The 17992-nt window shown below is 38.2% G+C and overlaps 1 protein-coding gene across 2 annotated transcripts; it reads right to left on the minus strand.

Moving 5' to 3' along the window:
- Positions 1-1691: 1691 nt before the first annotated feature.
- On the minus strand, positions 1692-17693 carry COMMD8 (COMM domain containing 8). Of its 2 annotated transcripts, XM_069593058.1 has the most exons (5): positions 17545-17693; positions 12935-13090; positions 8663-8815; positions 5940-6095; positions 1692-4915 (listed from the first exon to the last, which is right to left on the minus strand). In XM_069593058.1, exons 1-5 carry the CDS (start codon positions 17608-17610, stop codon positions 4895-4897), a joined length of 552 nt encoding a protein of 183 aa, XP_069449159.1. In that variant the 5' UTR covers positions 17611-17693; the 3' UTR covers positions 1692-4894. The 2 variants fall into 2 exon arrangements, with proteins under 2 accessions (XP_069449159.1, XP_069449157.1); XM_069593056.1 differs by lacking the exons at positions 1692-4915; positions 5940-6095 and adding an exon at positions 7250-8386 and having other exon boundaries at positions 17545-17655.
- Between the last annotated feature and the right edge of the window lie 299 nt (positions 17694-17992).

The following is a 17992-nucleotide window of genomic DNA, read 5'->3' on the forward strand; positions in this document are numbered from 1 at the left end:
AAAAGACCCCAAAGAGCCAAAGCAGTTTTAAGAAAGAAGAATGGAGCTAGAGGAATCAACCTTCCTGAGTTCAGATACTACAAAGTAACAGTCATCAAGACAGTATGGTACTGGCACAAAATGAGAATATAGATGAATGGAACAAGACAGAAAGCCCAGAAATAAACCATGCACCTATGGGTGCCTTATTTTTGACAAAAGAGGCAAGAATATACAATGGGGAAAAGACAGCCTCTTGGGAAAACTGGACAGCTACATGTAAAACAATGTAATTATAACACCTCCTAACACCACATACAAAGATCAACTCAAAATGGATTAAAGACCTAAATGTAAGACCAGAAACTACAAAACTCTTAGAGAAAAACACAGGCAGAACACTCAATGACTTAAATCAAAGCAAGATCCTCTGACCCATCTCCTAGAGTAATGCTAATAAAAACAAAAGCAAAGAGGTGGGACCTGATTAAACTTAAAAGCTTTTGCACACCAAAGGAAACTATAATCAAGGTGAAGAGACAGCCTTCAGAATAGGAGAAAATAATAGCAAATGAAACAACTGACAAAGGATTAATTTCCAAAATATACAAACAGCTCATACAACTCAATACCAGAAAAACAAACAACCCAATCAAAAACTGAGAAACGACCTAAACAGACATTTCTCCAAAAACATACAGATGGCTAACAAACACATGAAAAGATGCTCAACATCGCTCATTATTAGAGAAAAGCAAATCAAAACTACAATGAGATATGACCTTACACCAGTCAGAATGGCCATCATCAAAAAGTCTACAGACAATAAATGCTGGAGAGGGTGTGGAGAAAAAAGAATGCTCTTGCGTTCTCTCTTGGTGAGAATGTAAATTGATATAGCCACTATGGAAGACGGTATGGTGATTCTTTAAAAAACTAGGAATGACCCAGCAATCCCACTTCTAGGCATATACCCTGAGGAAAACAAAACTGAAAAAGACACATGTATCTCATTTTTCCATGCAGCACTATTTACAATAGCTAGAACATGGAAGAAACCTAGACGTCCATTGACAGATGCATGGATGAAAGTTGGGGTACATATACAGAATGCAATGTTACTCAGCCATAAAATGGTACGCATTTGAGTCAGTTCTAATGAGGTGGATGAACCCAGAACCATTACACAGAGTAAAGCTAATCTGAAAGAGAACGATAATATTGTATATTAATGCATATATACAGAATCTAAAAAGATGGTACTGAGAATGTATTTGCAGGGCAACAATGGAGAAACAGACATAGAGAACAAACTTATGGACATGGGGAGAGGGGAGGAGAGGGTGAGATGTATGGAAAGAGTAACATGGAAACTTACATCACCATATGTAAAATAGATAGCCAACCGGAATTTGCTGTATGACTCAGGAAACTCAAACAGGGGCTCTGTATCAACCTAGAGGGGTGGGATGCAGAGGGAGATGGGAGATTGAAGAAGGAGGGGATATATGTATACATTAGGCTGATTCATGTTGAGGTTTGACAGAAAACAACAAAACTCTGTAGAGCAATTATCCTTCAACTAAAAAATAAACTATTAAAAACAAACAAAAAAAGATAAGCCACAAATTAGAATATTTAAATATTTTCAAGGCATATATGTGATAAAATTTATATTCAGGCTATGTAAAAAAATTCCCCAAATTCAAAAATAAGAAAACAATCAAATTTTAAAATGGCAACAGATCTGAACAGAGACTTCACCAAAGATATACAGATGACAAAAAAGCACATGAAAAGACATTCAACATCATTAGCCATTGGGAAAAGAATATTATTAAAACCACAATGAGATACCACAACACACCTATTCAGTTCAGTTCAGTCTCTTCAGCCGTGTCCGACTCTGTGACCCCATGAACTGCAGCACGCCAGGCCTCCCTGTCCATCACCAACTCCCAGAGTCCACCAAAACTCATGTCCATCGAGTCAGTGATGCCATCCAGCCATCTCATCCTCTGTCATCCCCTTCTCCTCCTGCCCCCAATCCCTCCCAGCATCAGTCTTTTCCAATGAGTCAACTCTTCACATCAGGTGGCCAAAGTATTGAAGCTTCAGCTTCAGCCATCAGTCCTTCCAAAGAACACACAGGACTGATCTCCTTTAGAATGGACTGGCTGGATCTCCTTGCAGTCCAAGGGACTCTCAAGAGTCTTCTCCAACACCACACTTCAAAAGCATCAATTCTTCAGCACTCAGCTTTCTTCACAGTCCAACTCTCACATCCATACATGACCACTGGAAAAATCATAGCCTTGACTAAATGGACCTTTGTTGGCAAAGTAACGTTTCTGCTTTTGAATATGCTATCTAGGATGGTCATAACTTTTCTTCCAAGGAGTAAGCATCTTTTAATTTCATGGCTGCAATCACCATCTGTAGTGATTTTGGAGCCCCAAAAAATAAAGTCTAACACTATTTCCACTGTTTTCCCGTCCATTTCCCATGAAGTGATGGGACCAGATTTTTTTTTTTAACACACCTATTAGAACAGTTGAAATTAAAAAGACTGACCATACCAAGTATTAGCAAGGAGGTGGAGGTGGAACTCTCATAGACTGTGGCATGGAATGTAAGATGCTAAAAATTAGTTTGGAATAGTTTGGAAGTTTCCTGAAAAGATAAACATACACCTACCGCATGATCCATGATTTCACACCTAAGTATTTACTTCCAAAAGAAAGCATATGTCCATACAAAGACACATACAAGAATGTTCACAGCATTCTGTGTATTTTAATAGCCAAAAATTGTAAACAACCAAAATATCCAATAACAGGTGAACAGATAAACAAATGATGGTGGAATTCTACAACAGAATAGTTCTCAACAATAAAATGGAAATCAACTACTGTTAAATGTTGTAATATGGAAGAACTCAAAATAATAATGAAAGAAGCCAGATTACACACAAAAAAGAACATGCTATATGATTCCATTTAAATTCTGGAAAATGTGAACTTCTATAGTGGCAGGAAGTAGATCAGTGGTTGTCTAGGAGCAAAGTGGGCAAGAAGCAAGAATTACAACGAAATAGGATGACACTTTCAGGAATGATTGGTTGCTCCCCACCTTGACTGATGTGATGCTTTCCCGTGCTCAGGTGCTCTGTCGTCTCTGACTCTTTGCAGCCCTGGGGACTGTAGCCCACCAGGTTCCTCTACCCATCGCATTTCCCAGGCAAGAATACTGGAGTGGGTTGCCATTTCCTACTCCCGAACCTTTCCTGGGTATGTATATGTCAAAACTGCTCGGACTGTCCACTTTAAATGTGTGTAGTTTATTTCAGTCATATTTCAATAAAGTATTTAAATATGCTAATACAGTAATAACGTAGTGAGAGGACTAAGAAGAGTAAGGTCTTTTTCCTTCTCAAAGGAAGGACTGTGTGGAGTGTTGAAATTCAGAAGGACCAGTCAGTATTATTAGAAGTGCTTGTCTGCAAGCTGTTACTGGTGGTGGTGGTGCTTTAGTCACTAAGTCATATCTGACTTTTGTGACCCCATGGACTGTAGCCCACCAGGCTCCTCTGTCCATGGGATTCTCCAGGCAAGAATACTGGAGTGGACTGCCATTTCCTCCTCCACTGTTACTGGTACAAAACATCATAAGGAATTTGCACAAGAAGGTAAATCAACTACTACCTCCCTAAGCACACTGGTTAGTTCAGCTGATATATATTTTTTTAATGGCCTAGATTTCTCAATGAAAAAAGCAGTATATTGAAAAACATTCTGGCACAAACTCCACATCTAATCACCAAGCTGTAACAAACGGTTCAGAGTGGCATTATCTAGACCACACTGACATTTATTACTCATCTGTATGAGAATAACAGGGATTGCTCTGGACACCTCAAATAGCAGTCTGATGCTCTAATGAGTTATAAAGCTTGCAAAACAGCAGGTACCAATGATGCATCATACTGCATTATGTAGGAATTAATTTGAAAATATAGCAAAACAAAGACAATATATTTTTATTTGCTCAGAATGCTTGTTTCTAAAGGTCACTGAAATTAAAAATGGTTTGCTTTCCAATGAAGTTGTTAACATCCAGAACTTCATTAAGTTTACACCGAATTAAGAATTTACAATAAACAGGGACCTATATAGTCTTAGCAGATATCGGAGTAATAAGGTATACACTATACAGTGACACATATTCTTTTTAACAGAGCACAGTCTCCTGAACAGACACAGAAATGCAGAAGTAAGTAACAGTGTTGTTTTCACTTTTATCTATGCTCGAATATAATATTTTAGTTCCTAGAATTCAAAATTGTTCACCCACATTGAGTTTTTGTTTTTTTTTTTCCTTCAAGTCTGGAGAGCTTCTCTATAAAATTTTACATTTTATAATTTTCCTTTGAAATATGGGAAAAACATGGAATCTCCTGAGTTAGATGCAGCTTATACATTCTTTAAAAATTACTTTTAAAAAACATCACAAGTGAACACCCAAATATATCCATAATAAACATCCTTGCTATTCACATAGTTCTTTAAGCAATTCTCAAGTATATTTGTGCTTGTATGTTTACATTAGAGTCTATTTTTAGCTTACCATAAAACTGTATCTATAAAGCCTTTACAAATATTTAGTAAATGAAGCAACACAGTCATTATGAAAATATAAACTGTGTTTACAGCCTTTTCATCTTTCATGTTTTTATGCATTTCCTGTCAACCATATAATTTCCTTTTCTTTAGGGATGCTGATAAATTGTTGTCTTTGTAATCTCAACACTGCTGCTTTCTCAGCTGGCCATTCAGATTTTCTGAACACATGGTATTCTCTCAGTGCATCAGTTGTACCAGTGGAATCTGATAATGTTGGTATTCATCATTTCCAGTTATTTCAACTGCAGGACCACCTTCAAACACAAAATGGAAGGGCAGCAATCAGATTATACCAGAATGATGCCAGTAGATGCTGAATGAGATGCTTTGAAATCTCTGAAGAAGGGCCTGGAGAACTGACAAGAGTAACACAAAAAACACAGGCCTGCAAGGATCCACGGTTCAGACTCATTCAGACTCATTTACACCAGAACCTGCCACACACCCCTTCAGACATGCAGCCCCATCAAAAGGCAAGCCAGGCTACCAGTTTATTACTGGGCATGTGTCCGGACAAGTCATCAAGGCACTGTGTTGCCCAAGTGACTGCAGAAGATGAAGTATACCGGGGTTTCAAAAAGATGGAGACAAGATAGGTTAGTGTCAAGAGAGGTGCTAAGAATAACTGACTTTAGTCCTTGAGACACAATCACTAGAGATGATGCTCAGCAACAGGGAAAGAACATATATAATGCAGATAATTATTTTTTATGTCTTCTTCACAGCAGCAGTTTCTACTGTTTAAATATCATTGTTCTCATTAGTTAAACATCAGAACTATTACTGTTATTTAGCCATTCCTTTGTAAATGCAAAGCTTTTGGTCCTTCATTAGTTTACAAACTGATATTTTCATAACTACAAATGATATTTTGTCTCCTGAACTTAAATTATCTACCATTTGTCCAGTTAAATAAAACAATCTTGTGTTCAAAATCATAACTATTTTTAATCATTAAATCTCTTCAGAACTAGCTAATTTCACAGCCCCAAGATTTAAAAAAAAAAAATTTATCATTAATGAGACTAGAGCAAAACAAATTTAGCTGTTATTCCTTAAAATATAACTTGACAAATTATGTTCTATTAATGCAAATCAATAATAAATGTAATATCTAAAATGAGAGATGCAGAACATATCAACAAAGCATCTTCTGTGCTTGACATAAAATATCAGGAACAAAGCAAACTTTAAATGATTAGCTTTTCTTATATTGCTCCAGTGGTATCAATCAAAACTTAAACATTTTGAAGCACACAACAAAACTAAAACACATACCTTATTAGCTGCTTCCAAGGAATTTATTAGCTTCTGCAGCTCTTCTTTACTCATTTCAACAGAATATGGCTTGACTTCACCATTTTCTTTTACATCTAGATAAAGGTTTAAAAGTGGCATTTGTAATGAAGCAATCTTGTCACTAGAAAGTGCAAGCTGTTTAAAATGAAAGAAATAGTAATTAATAAGTAGTTTTAAAAAGGAATATACTAAATATGCATCAGAGCTTATGAACAACACATTAAAAAAAAAAGTACTCTTGTTTGCTATGAAGTACAGGAAAATATGAAAGGGATAAAGGGAATTAAATGCATGCCAAACCAGCATATATTTGAACAGAAAAAGAAAGGACAGTGAATGAAAACAAGACAATAGTTTAGGGACAACTAGTTGGGATTCTGTAGCAGTAGATAGCTAGAGCAGTGCTATGGCTCAGAAGTACCAAACGGGTCCAAGAAACAGCGAATTCTTAAAGAAGTGTAATGACACCAAGAGGACCGAAGTCCACGTACAAAGATAAAACTAAAAACATGGTGCAGCTCAGAAATTAAGATGCATAAATAATGAGTAGTTAACTCTCCATTAAACTACTGACAAATGTTATCAAGATACCACCTTCAATTAGAGCCAGTTAACAAAAATATGACACTTTTCCCTCTTACACTCTCTGTCCAAAATCAGTAGCTGAGAAGAAATGGAAGAACCAAATGTTTATGATACTAAAGCTTTCTGAAACAAGCATCATAGCTTCACTGGCAGATGGCAAAGAGAAACTTAATTTTCCTGGAATTTGAGCCAGGAACCCCATAACAACTGAATTTTGGAGTGCAACCACTTGTAAAAATTGACTGGGGCAATGATAAAGGGCTCGTTCTCTGTGGTATATACACCACAGGACCAAATAAACCTTCACACAACTCCTCCATCTTCTCTCTCCAAAATACAGGACTCAGCATATCTGAGATCACCTTCAGGTCGCCCACCTCATCGTTAATTCTCTTCAGTATTTCCAATAAGTGATTTCTTAGCCTATGCTTGAGTACCAGCAAGGAGGATGAGTGTGCTAACTCAAAAAGAGGTTAGAAAAATTTTCAGACACTCATAGGGGTTAGATTATTATTTCTTAAGTTGAAATTCAACCTATTCCACTGTAAATCATATACTTTAGCCCTGTCCTATCCCCCAAAGCCACAAAGCACATATCTATTCCTTCATCCACGTCTTAAAACTTCAGTTAATTAAATTCATTATAATTGTAATGTTATTATACATGGTTCAGATGTCTGCAGTGCAAGTTAACACAAAAGACGTAATTTTAATTATCTTTGATATATTTTTAAGAAAATGTATCTCAAAAACACATTTTAGATATCAGTTCAGTTCAGTCGCTCAGTCATGTCCAACTCTTTGCAACCCCATGAATTGCAGCACGCCAGGCCTCCCTGTCCATCACCAACTCCCGGAGTTCACTCAAACTCATATGTCCATCAAGTCAGTGATGCCATCTAGCGATCTCATCCTCTGTCATCCCCTTCTTCTCCTGCCCCCAATCCCTCCCAGCATCAGAGTCTTTTCCAATAAGTCAACACTTCACATGAGGTGGCCAAAATATTGGAGTTTCAGCTTTAGCATCAGTCCTTCCAATGAACACCCAGGATTGATCTCCTTTAGAATGGACTGGTTGGATCTCCTTGCAGTCCAAGGGACTCTCAAGAGCCTTCTCCAACACCACAGTTCAAAAGCATCAATTCTTCGGCGCTCAGCTTTCTTCACAGTCCAACTCTCACATCCATACATGACCACAGGAAAAACCATAGCCTTGACTAGATGGACCTTTGTTGGCAAAGTAATGTCTCTGCTTTTGAATATACTATCTAGGTTGCTCATAACTTTTCTTCCAAGGAGTAAGCATCTTTTAATTTCATGGCTGCAATCACCATCTGCAGTGATTTTGGAGCCCAAAAAAATAAAGTCTGACACTGTTTCTACTGTTTCCCCATCTATTCCAATGAAGTGATGGGACCAGATGCCATGATCTTCATTTCCTAAATGTTGAGCTTTAAGCCAACTTTTTCACTCTCCTCTTTCACTTTCCTCAAGAGGCTTTTTAGCTCCTCTTCACTTTCTGCCATAAGGGTGGTGTCATCTGCATATCTGAGGTTATTGATATTTCTCCTGACAATCTTGATTCCAGCTTGTGCTTCTTCCAGTCCAGCGTTTCTCATGATGTACTCTGCATAGAAGTTAAATAAGCAGGGTGACAATATACAGCCTTGACGGACTCCTTTTCCTATTTGGAACCAGTCTGTTGTTCCATGTCCAGTTCTAACTGTTGCTTCCTGACCTACATATAGGTTTCTCAAGAGGCAGGTCAGGTGGTCTGGTATTCCCATCTCTTTTAGAATTTTCCACAGTTCATTGTGATCCACACAGTCAAAGGCTTTGGCCTAGTTAATAAAGCAGAAATAGATGTTTTTCTGGAACTCTCTTCCTTTTTCCATGATCCATTTTAGATATATAATATTACAAAAAAATAATGCATTCAAAAAGTGAAACAGAAAGTGTTCTCCTCCTGAAAACACTCCTGTCTGACTCTTTGTGACTCCAGGGTCTGTAGCCCACCAGGCTCCTCTGTTCATGGGATTCTCCAGCAAGAATACTAGACTGGGTTGCCATTTCCTTCTCCAAATAAAAAATATAAATACTCATAAATATATTCTCACCTTTATCTGCCAATCAAAATCCTGTAGTTGTGCAGAGGAAATATCAACTATTTCTGCCAAGAGAGTCTTCTTGATTTCATCTTTCCTACTTTTTAAGCATTTCATGATAGCTTCTTGATGAGATGAATTCAACTGATTCAACTGTTGAGATATCTATGAAAATAAAAATAAATGGTTAGAAAATAAGTGAAAAGGCGTTTCTGTTTAAAATGTAAACAACAGTTACATTCTCATTTCATATAATCTTTAAAGGGTAGTAAATGGGGAAAAATACTAATATAACTATAAAAAGAATAAGATGAGAATGCATAATCAGTAAACAAAAAGTTTTAACAAGGTTTTGCAAAACAGAAAGGAAAAGGGCTGATTGATGAACCAACATGGGAGCGAATACATTGAAAACCACTAAAGCTGATTTACCTATATTAATATATAAGACAAAATAGACTTTAAGGCAAAAAGACTTACAAGAAATAGAACAAGATAGTAAAGGGGTTGTTCAACAGAAATAAACAACAATCACAAATTTGTGTTCACCTAATAACACGGCCTCTAAATATATAAAGCAGTGAAACTCGGCAGAAAAAGCAAAATGGGTAAATCAACTTTCATAGAGATGCTAACACACCTCTCAGTAATGGATGGAAAGAGAAAGCACTGTAAAGATACAGCACTGAGAAACACTTTCTACTTAATCTAACTACACATAGAACACTACACCCTACAACTGAAAAGTACATATTATCTTCAAATATATATGGAACATTACCCAAAAATGAACCATATGTTGAGCCATGTCACAAATCACAACAGATTTCAAAGAACTGGAATCATATTAATTATATTTTTGAGTCATTGTGTAATTAAATCAGAACTGAACAAAACTTTTTCAAATATTTAAAAATTAAGCAGCATGGTAACACAGTACTAAGTGACAAAGTAAATCTTGCATAAACTCTTTCATAGAAAAAAGAAAACAAACAACAACAACTTCCTAATTCATTCCACAAGATGGGAATAAAACTTGATATTTTGACAGAAACATTATAGGCAAAAAATTATGGGCCAAGATTACTCATAGATGAAAAAAATCCTAATGAAATATTGGCAAACCAAAAAAAAATTTAAAAAGAATAATATATCATGACCAAGTTGGATTTATTTTGGTAAAGTTAGTTTAACATTCAAAAATCAATGTAAGACATCACATTAACAAAACAAAGGTGAAGACATAAATTCAGGAAAAAAACAATTTTATAAAATTCAATACCTATTAATTCTCAGCAAAGTAAGAATCAGTGGAAGCTTCTTTAATCTAATCATTGATACCAATAAAATCATACAGCTAACATATTAAATTGTGAAATACTGAACACATACATTCTCCCTAAAGTTAGACAAGGCACTGCTTTTTTTCTTCTTTTCTTTTCTAAAACTGTCCTGAAGACATTAGGCAATGCAATAAAAGGGAAAAAAGAAATAAAAGCTATTAAAATTGAAAAAGAAAATGATTACATACCAAAAAATCTCCCCCTCAAATTTATAAACCATTATATATAGTAGATAGGGGCTTCCATGGTGGCTCATATGATAAATAATTTGCCTGAAATACAGGAGACTTGGGTTCGATCCCTGGGTCAGGAAGATACTCTGGAGAAGGGAATGGTTACCCACTCCAGTATTTCTTGCCTAGAGAATTCCATGGACAGAGAAACCTGGTGGGCTGCAGTCCATGGTATTGCAAAGAGTTGGACAAGACTGAGCAACTTACACTTCTATATAGTAAATAAATTTAGAAAGATTGTTGGACACAGAGTAAGTATACAAAAACCAACTTGGGTTTCCACATACTAGCAATATGCAATTGGAGAACAAAATTTAAGAACATCCGAAACATCAGTTACTTAGAAATAAATACAATAAAATATTTGTGAGACCTCTATACCGAGAACTACAAAATATGAGAGAGAAACTGAAGCTAATCTAAATAAACAGAAAGTAATACCAAGTTCATAGATCAGAAGGCTCAATACTGCTGTCAATTCTCTCCAAAATAGTCTAGAGACTCAGTGCAACCCATGCTGCGGACTTAATGTCCCCTCAAAATTCATATTAAAACTCTGACCCTCAAGATAATATCTAGAAATGGGACCTTTGACACAAAATCAGGCTTAGATGAGGTGATGAAGGTAAGACCCTCATGATGGGATCAGTTCCCTTGTAAGAAACATCAGAGAGTTTGCTCCCTCTCTCTCTGCACCTGCCCCACGCCCCCCACAGCCATCAGAGGACACAGTGAGAAGGCAAAAATCTTCGGCAAGGAAAAAGCCCTCCCTCATCAGGGGCCAGAATCAGCCAGTGCCTTAATTTTGTGCCCCTAAACTCTAGAACTGTGAGAAATTAATTCCTCTTATTTAAGCTATCCATTTTAAGGTATTTTGTTGTAGCAGTCCAAGCTAATACTCTCCATCAAAATTCCAGCAAGTGTTTTGGTTAAAATTGACTGATTTTAAAATGTAACTGAAATTATGGAGAATCAAAGCTATCTTGAAGAAATACAAGGTTGAAGGTCTTCTACTATCAGATATCAAAATTTAATGTAATGCAGCTCTAATTCTACCATAATTTAAGCCATTGTGATATGGGTAAACACAGGCAAACGGACTCATGGAGTAGAAAAAGAGTCCAGATACAGACCCAAACATATATGGTCACCTGCATTTCCAAGAAAGGCTGCACAGCAATTCTATGGGGTAAGGATGGTCATTTCAACAAGTGGATTTCATATGGAAAAATCTCAACTTAATACTTACTCCATATAACAATAGTAATTTAAATATATCACTGACATAAATAAAAGCTAGAACAATCAAACCACTACCAAAAAATATATGAAAATGTTTTCATGATTTTGGCACAAACATTCCTTAAACGCAGTATTAACATCACCAACCATCAAAAGAAAATACTGACAAATTGGACTTGATTAAAATTCAGAACTTCTATTCAACAAAAGACACTAGGAAGAGGCTAAAAAGACAAGCAACATAATAGAAGATATTTAAAATACACATATCCAAGAACTCATATTCAGAATATCATCCAAATCAAAATGATATATATAACTTCATTTCTCCCCAAGTGGGCAACCTACACAAACATGCCCAAATTACTTTTGACAAAGGTACAGAAGCAGTTTAATAGAAAGATACCCCATGACCCTGCAGTTTTACTTTAAGACTTCTAGAAAAGCTGAGCAATTTATGTATGACAAGACACATATAAAATGTTTGCAGCAGCACTATTCATAATAATGAAAGGGGCAATGATCCAACTGGTCATCAGTAGGGAGACAGAAAAATAAGTCTTACTAATGCCTATCATCAAATATTACAAGGAGACGAAACACATAAACCAGACCAATACTTTTTAACATTGAGAAATCTAAAACACAGTATTGCTGAAAAAATTATAAATGTATACATACATTACCACTCATTACACATTTAAACAGCTCAAATAATTGTATATATTGCTTAAAGATGCAAACATTCACACGTTAGGGAATACGAAACTTGCATACAAATTCACTAGTGGTTTTTTCTATTCGAAGGGTGATATTTACATGTATCTATAATGCCTTGTTTCTAACACACACACACACACACACACACACACACACACACACCCCTGAAATACATAAAGTAAAATGTTAACAATTGTTTAATTGTGGTAATGGGAATATAGGTATCACTTATATACCTTTTAGTTTTCTTCCACGATTTTAATGTTTCACAATTTAACATAAGACAACCAATCAGAAACAAAAGTACAAAACCCCAAAACTTCCACAGATTTTTCCACTTACTCACAATTATTAGGTTTTTATTGCTATCACAAAGAGTCAGACATGACTGAGCGACTGAACTGGAACTGATTTTATACACTTGGACCTCCCTGGTGGCTCAGATGGTAAAGAATCTGCCTGCAATGCGGGAGATGTGCATTCAATCCCTGGGTCGGGGAGATCCCCTGGAGAAGGGAACGGCTACCTACTCCAGTATTCTTGCCTGGAGAATTCCATGGGCAGAGAAGCCTGGCGAGTTATAGTTCATGGGGCTGCAAAGAGTCAGACAGGACTGAGTGACTAACACTGTCACTTTTCATTATACACTTCCTGAGGCTGTATTACACGGTACCCTAAACACCAAAATTAAAAAAAAATAATCTGAACATGAATTATCAAGGTATCGAAATCTGGAGCAAAGTTACCTCTTCATCAGATAAATTTTTACCAACTACGGCTTTGAAAAAGGTGGTAATGTCTTCTAGAACATGCATCCATTCTGTTGAATCCCAAACACTGTGATAATCCTGGTAGAGAGGATAAGTTCGGCCACAAATGCCATCAATTATTTTGTGAAGAAGCTAGAGAGAAAAAACAAGAGAGAGTAATAAATGTAATTATAAGTAAAATTATAAAACAGATTTATCTTCCTTGTAGCAAATAAATGTTATTGGCAGTTCATGTTATCTGCAGAAAAGCTGAGGCTGAAAAGCAACTATCTTTAACATTATTTTATTAACTAAAAGTCAGAGCCCCCCCCCCCCACACACACACTTTCCATAATTTTGTCCACCTTCAGAAACTAAAATAATTTTATAGACATGCTGTTGTTTCTCCAATGTTCCTAAAAGGAAGATGGTGAGTGCAGCAGTTTCTCCTTGGGATTCCTTAGACTTCATATTTATACCAATAACCAAAATACAAGGTATGAGTCTTAGAGCAAAGTCTTTCAACTATAAATCTACAAACCCCTTCTCTCCATTTTCCGTAGCACCCATACTTAACTTCTTTCAGTCCACTCCAAAAAACCTTTCATTGACTTACTTTCTCTTTTCCACATTTCTTTCTCTCTACCCCAGCTTAATGCCAGCAATGGAAATCCTAACACATATAACTGAACATGTGATTAAATCTGTGGCTTTTGGAACAAAACTGGCTAGTCTGAATCTTATTCCCACTATTTACTATTTTTGCCAAGTTACTTAAAGATTCTTTGCTGGTTTCCTCATGTGTAAAATGAGGATATCATCTACCCCCATAATGTTGTTTTAAGGATTGAAGAAGGATACACGCAAATCACTTGGCACACTCCTGACATTAAACATTCCTTCCATTGTTATCCTTCTTTTTACTAGTTGTAATTATCATCATCACTATTACTACTGGTACTATCATAACATCCACACCGCTAACATATATTAACTGAGTACCTACTGTATCACCACTACTCTAGGCAAGTGATCAATACAGTTTTCTTTCTCAAGAGATATTGGTGTGTTGTAAGAAGAGTACCTGAATCCAAATAACTTGGAAATGCATTTAAACAGCAAGGAGGCTTCCAACTCTTTTCTCCTGGATCATGTTCCAGTGCATTTTAAGCAAAAACTCCTTCTCTGTAACACCATACTTATTGGAACAGAGATGAGTAATTGGTGACCCTAATTCCAAACGATGGCTAATGCACTGTGAACAGAACTTTTATCTACCATAAATTAACCAACAACATTTTCTATTTGAAATCATTCAAAATTCTCTACCTATACTTCACCTTATCCCAAACTGTCCCCAATGCTAAAGTAAAACCCAGAACTCAAATTGAAAACTAAGAGCACTATGTTTTTGGAACATAGTCTTTTTAAATTAATTCACAAATACGTAATGAGCACTTCATTCCAGTTATTAAACAGGTTAATGCAAATACAAAGAAAAAATAACTATAATAGCTAGCATTTATAGAGCCCTAATTATATACCAAACACTGTGCTGATCTTCACTACAACCCTGTAAAGTAAGTCTTGCTATTATCCCCATTTTACAAATGAGGAAACTGAGGATAAATAAGATAAAGTCCTATCATATCAGAGCCTCAGGCCATTAGAGAAAACTAATATAATCAATAAGTATATGTAATTTAGGATGATAGGAGTCATAATTAAAGTTTACAGAGGGTACAAAGGAGCACAGAAGAGAAAAGTATGCCTTAAAATAATGAATAGTTAGCCAAACAGGAGCAGGGTATTTCTAGTCACAACAGCTGCACGTTGACAGGATAAACTGCATGGCGCAGTTTGGGAGATGGCAGCATACAAAGCTGGAGAGGTGGCAGAGACCAAACCATAAAGGGCCTTGTATACAATGCAGAAGAGCCCAGACTGTAAGCAACCTAATTCACATATTTGCATTATGTTTCCATAAATCGGCCAGCAGGTCAGGAGATACAAGGAAAGAAAAGGGCAAGAGGTTGAGTCCAAAGACCACCCCCCACTTCCATTTACTTACCATCAAGAGATTAAAAGGGAGGTGATAAATTGTTAGGGACACTCACACTGGAGGCAGCAGAGAGGTAAAGGAGATCTGAAAAGGATGATACTCAGAATTTCAGGCTTAATGACAGTAAGTGGTGGTATCACAAACCAAATTTGAGGATACAGCCACAGAAGGAGAAAGTCAGGGAGAAAGACAAGAGCTAAGCCAAGTATACACTGAATCTGAGGTACCTGTGGGTGTATCTAAGCAGAAGCCTGATACTCAGAAGAGATTTTTAGATCCAGAGATTCAGGAGTCATCCATGTACCTGGCAGTGAAGGTTACGGGCCTATCTAAGTAGCATGCAGGTAGGGTGAAGACAGGAGCAGAAAGCTAATACAAGACTTAGAGTCAACAGATCTGAGCATCTGTTTCCACTTTGCCACTTACTAATTTGATAACTTTGGGTATGTTACCCAAACCCTCTATAGACATTTCAGTTTTCTCATTTGTACAGACAGAGAAAAGTTAAGATTTTTTTTTATCCTGGCAAGATAAGTAAGTTTATTACTTTCTATCTCCTCCACACGATTCCCATTATAAATGGAACAAAGAAAAAAGAAAGGCAGAGATTTGGGGCTTATAAAAGCTGGCTACCACATAGCCCTCTATCACATTAGTAGGCTAAGCCCTCGTCCCAAGCGGGCTAAGCCCTTGTCCCCAACTTTCATCCACTGTAAATGAAACAGATTTGGGATTTATTCAAAATTACTTATCATAGAAACTAAAAGCCAGCCCACCAGAGCCTGGGATCCAGATCTTGGTCACAATGATAAAGGTGAATTTAGTAAACATTAATTGATTCCTTCCTTTAGCAAATACTGATTAAGAACCCACCTGGGGCCAGACGTAATTCTCAAGTACCGGGTATATAAACAAAGTATCTACCCTGAAGGAGTTCAGAATAAGAGAGACTAGTAGCAAGAGGACCAGTTAGGAAGTTGTGTTCAAGGAAGACTTGATTAGGCTGGAACTGCTGGGGAACAGAAAAAGATGGGAGTAAGCATAGTAACAAATTAATAATAATACAAAGCTTTAGTCAGTTCTCTGAAGTCAGAGGGCAAAGGACCACAGCTCCCAGAGCTCAGGCTGAAACTCTATTTTGCATACGATGCCTTTTCTTTTACAGGGCTGGCAAATTTCTTTCCAGTCTTACACTTGGGGGACCAAGGGTTTTTTAACTTGAAAGTTCAAGGGAGAAAAAACACTTCTCAGTTAGATTTTCCTCTTACAGTAACCATTGGGTTTTCTTCCTTTCACAGTTCACAGACAAAATTTCGCTGTACGTATTTACTGTCTCCACATTGCTCTCACCCTTCAAACTAAAAATCCGCTGCTGTCAAAAACAATTATATACTGCCAGTACCTTTGGTATTAAGGCTAAACCCAGAAGCATAGTACACAGAGCCTCCTGACTGCTCACTTGTTCAGCCAGCCTCCCTGCTCTACTTCTCACTCCGAACTTTGGCCTCTAAAACTACAGCAGGTCCTAAAGCTCCCTGGGGCTGCCTTTCTTCTAGTCTTCATAAGTGCTGTCCCTTGGCCTGAAATACTCTCTCCCCCCAGCGCATCTGGTTCCTCCTCATCCTTCAGGAGCTCAACGTAGAAACCTAGGCAGATGCTCTACAAAATGTTCCTTTGCCCCTTCTAACCAGAGTTGCTACCCCTCCTACAAACTGATTACTGGATAAACCATTAATTCAGTTATCCGTTTATTCAGTTTGGTTTCCTCATTAGTTGACAAGGTCCACCAGGGTGTGGGCTGTCTCATTCACCATTTTACCTTATCCCATACGGCATTAAGCACATAGTTCAGTGAAGTGTTGGCTGAACAAGTGAACAAGGCTGCCTTTTTCCAGATTCTCATAAACTAGGTTCCTTCCTAGACTGGAGGGGCCGACGTATATGTCACGGCTTGAAGTAAGGTCCACGTTGGACGACCCTACCTGTAAGTCTCCCAGTTTGGAGTAACACATCAATTTTTTTCTGTCACTCACAAAGAATTACGGCCTGCCTCTCTAGGTCACCACGGTTATTCCCTTCACCTACCACCAGTGTTCCTGGCGCATAGGGAATGTTGTGGAGGTTTTGCTGCAACAGTGAATGAATGAATGAAACATGTACAAGAGGTCTGTAAACCACCCCCTCCAGCTTTCAAGCTGGCGACTCCGCACTCCCCAGTCCAGGGTCACTCGGTCCCGGCCGCTCCCGGGGAACGGACAGGTGGTCCCCGCTAGGGCGCGGGCGCGGCCCGGCGGGCGTCTGCATGCAAAACCCCTGGAGGGGCCACTGGAAGCCGAAGCACGGACGAGGCGTCCCAAGCCCCGGACTTCTCCAATCTCCAGAGAACACGGGGTGGGGCGAGGGAGCACCCAAAATCACACCCGGTCCTCTTCCCCTCCCCGGGCAGCAGGCGCGAGCCTCCCAAAGGCATCGGGATGAGGCCTACTCTTCACGCCAGGCCTTCCAGGAGCCTGGCCCGCGCAGCCGGCCCCTGCGCCCTCCTCACCTGCAAGCCCCGCTCTGCGGGAAGCTTCTGCAGCCGCCACAAGGATGTCCCCTCTTCCGGCTCCATCCCTGCGAGAAGCTACGGGCTGGGTCACATGACCAGTCCCGGCGTAAGAAAGGCTACGGCTCGTCCACGTGACCAGCCGGGCCGGATGGGCGGGGCGGGCTCGGAGACGCTGGAGCCCTTGTGCGCGTGCGCAGAGAAGGCTTCGCTTTCTCCGAAATCAAAGAAAATCCTTTCCGCCTGTGGCAAGGTTGGTTAAACACCCTTCTGGTATTACAATGAAGATGCATTCGCAAATCTCTCAGAGCAATTTGGCACCTTTATTCAGAGCTGTATTAAACTTTCTATGCACACTTAGAATGCGAAATAAGGGTAACTATATTTGGAAGGCAAATTGATTTGGAAAGTATCCTAATTTGGAAGGTCAATTTGCCTCCTACCGTGC

The sequence above is a fragment of the Ovis canadensis genome, chromosome 6 (genome assembly GCF_042477335.2).
Source record: "Ovis canadensis isolate MfBH-ARS-UI-01 breed Bighorn chromosome 6, ARS-UI_OviCan_v2, whole genome shotgun sequence".
In the NCBI taxonomy this organism is placed as follows: Eukaryota; Metazoa; Chordata; class Mammalia; order Artiodactyla; family Bovidae; genus Ovis; species Ovis canadensis.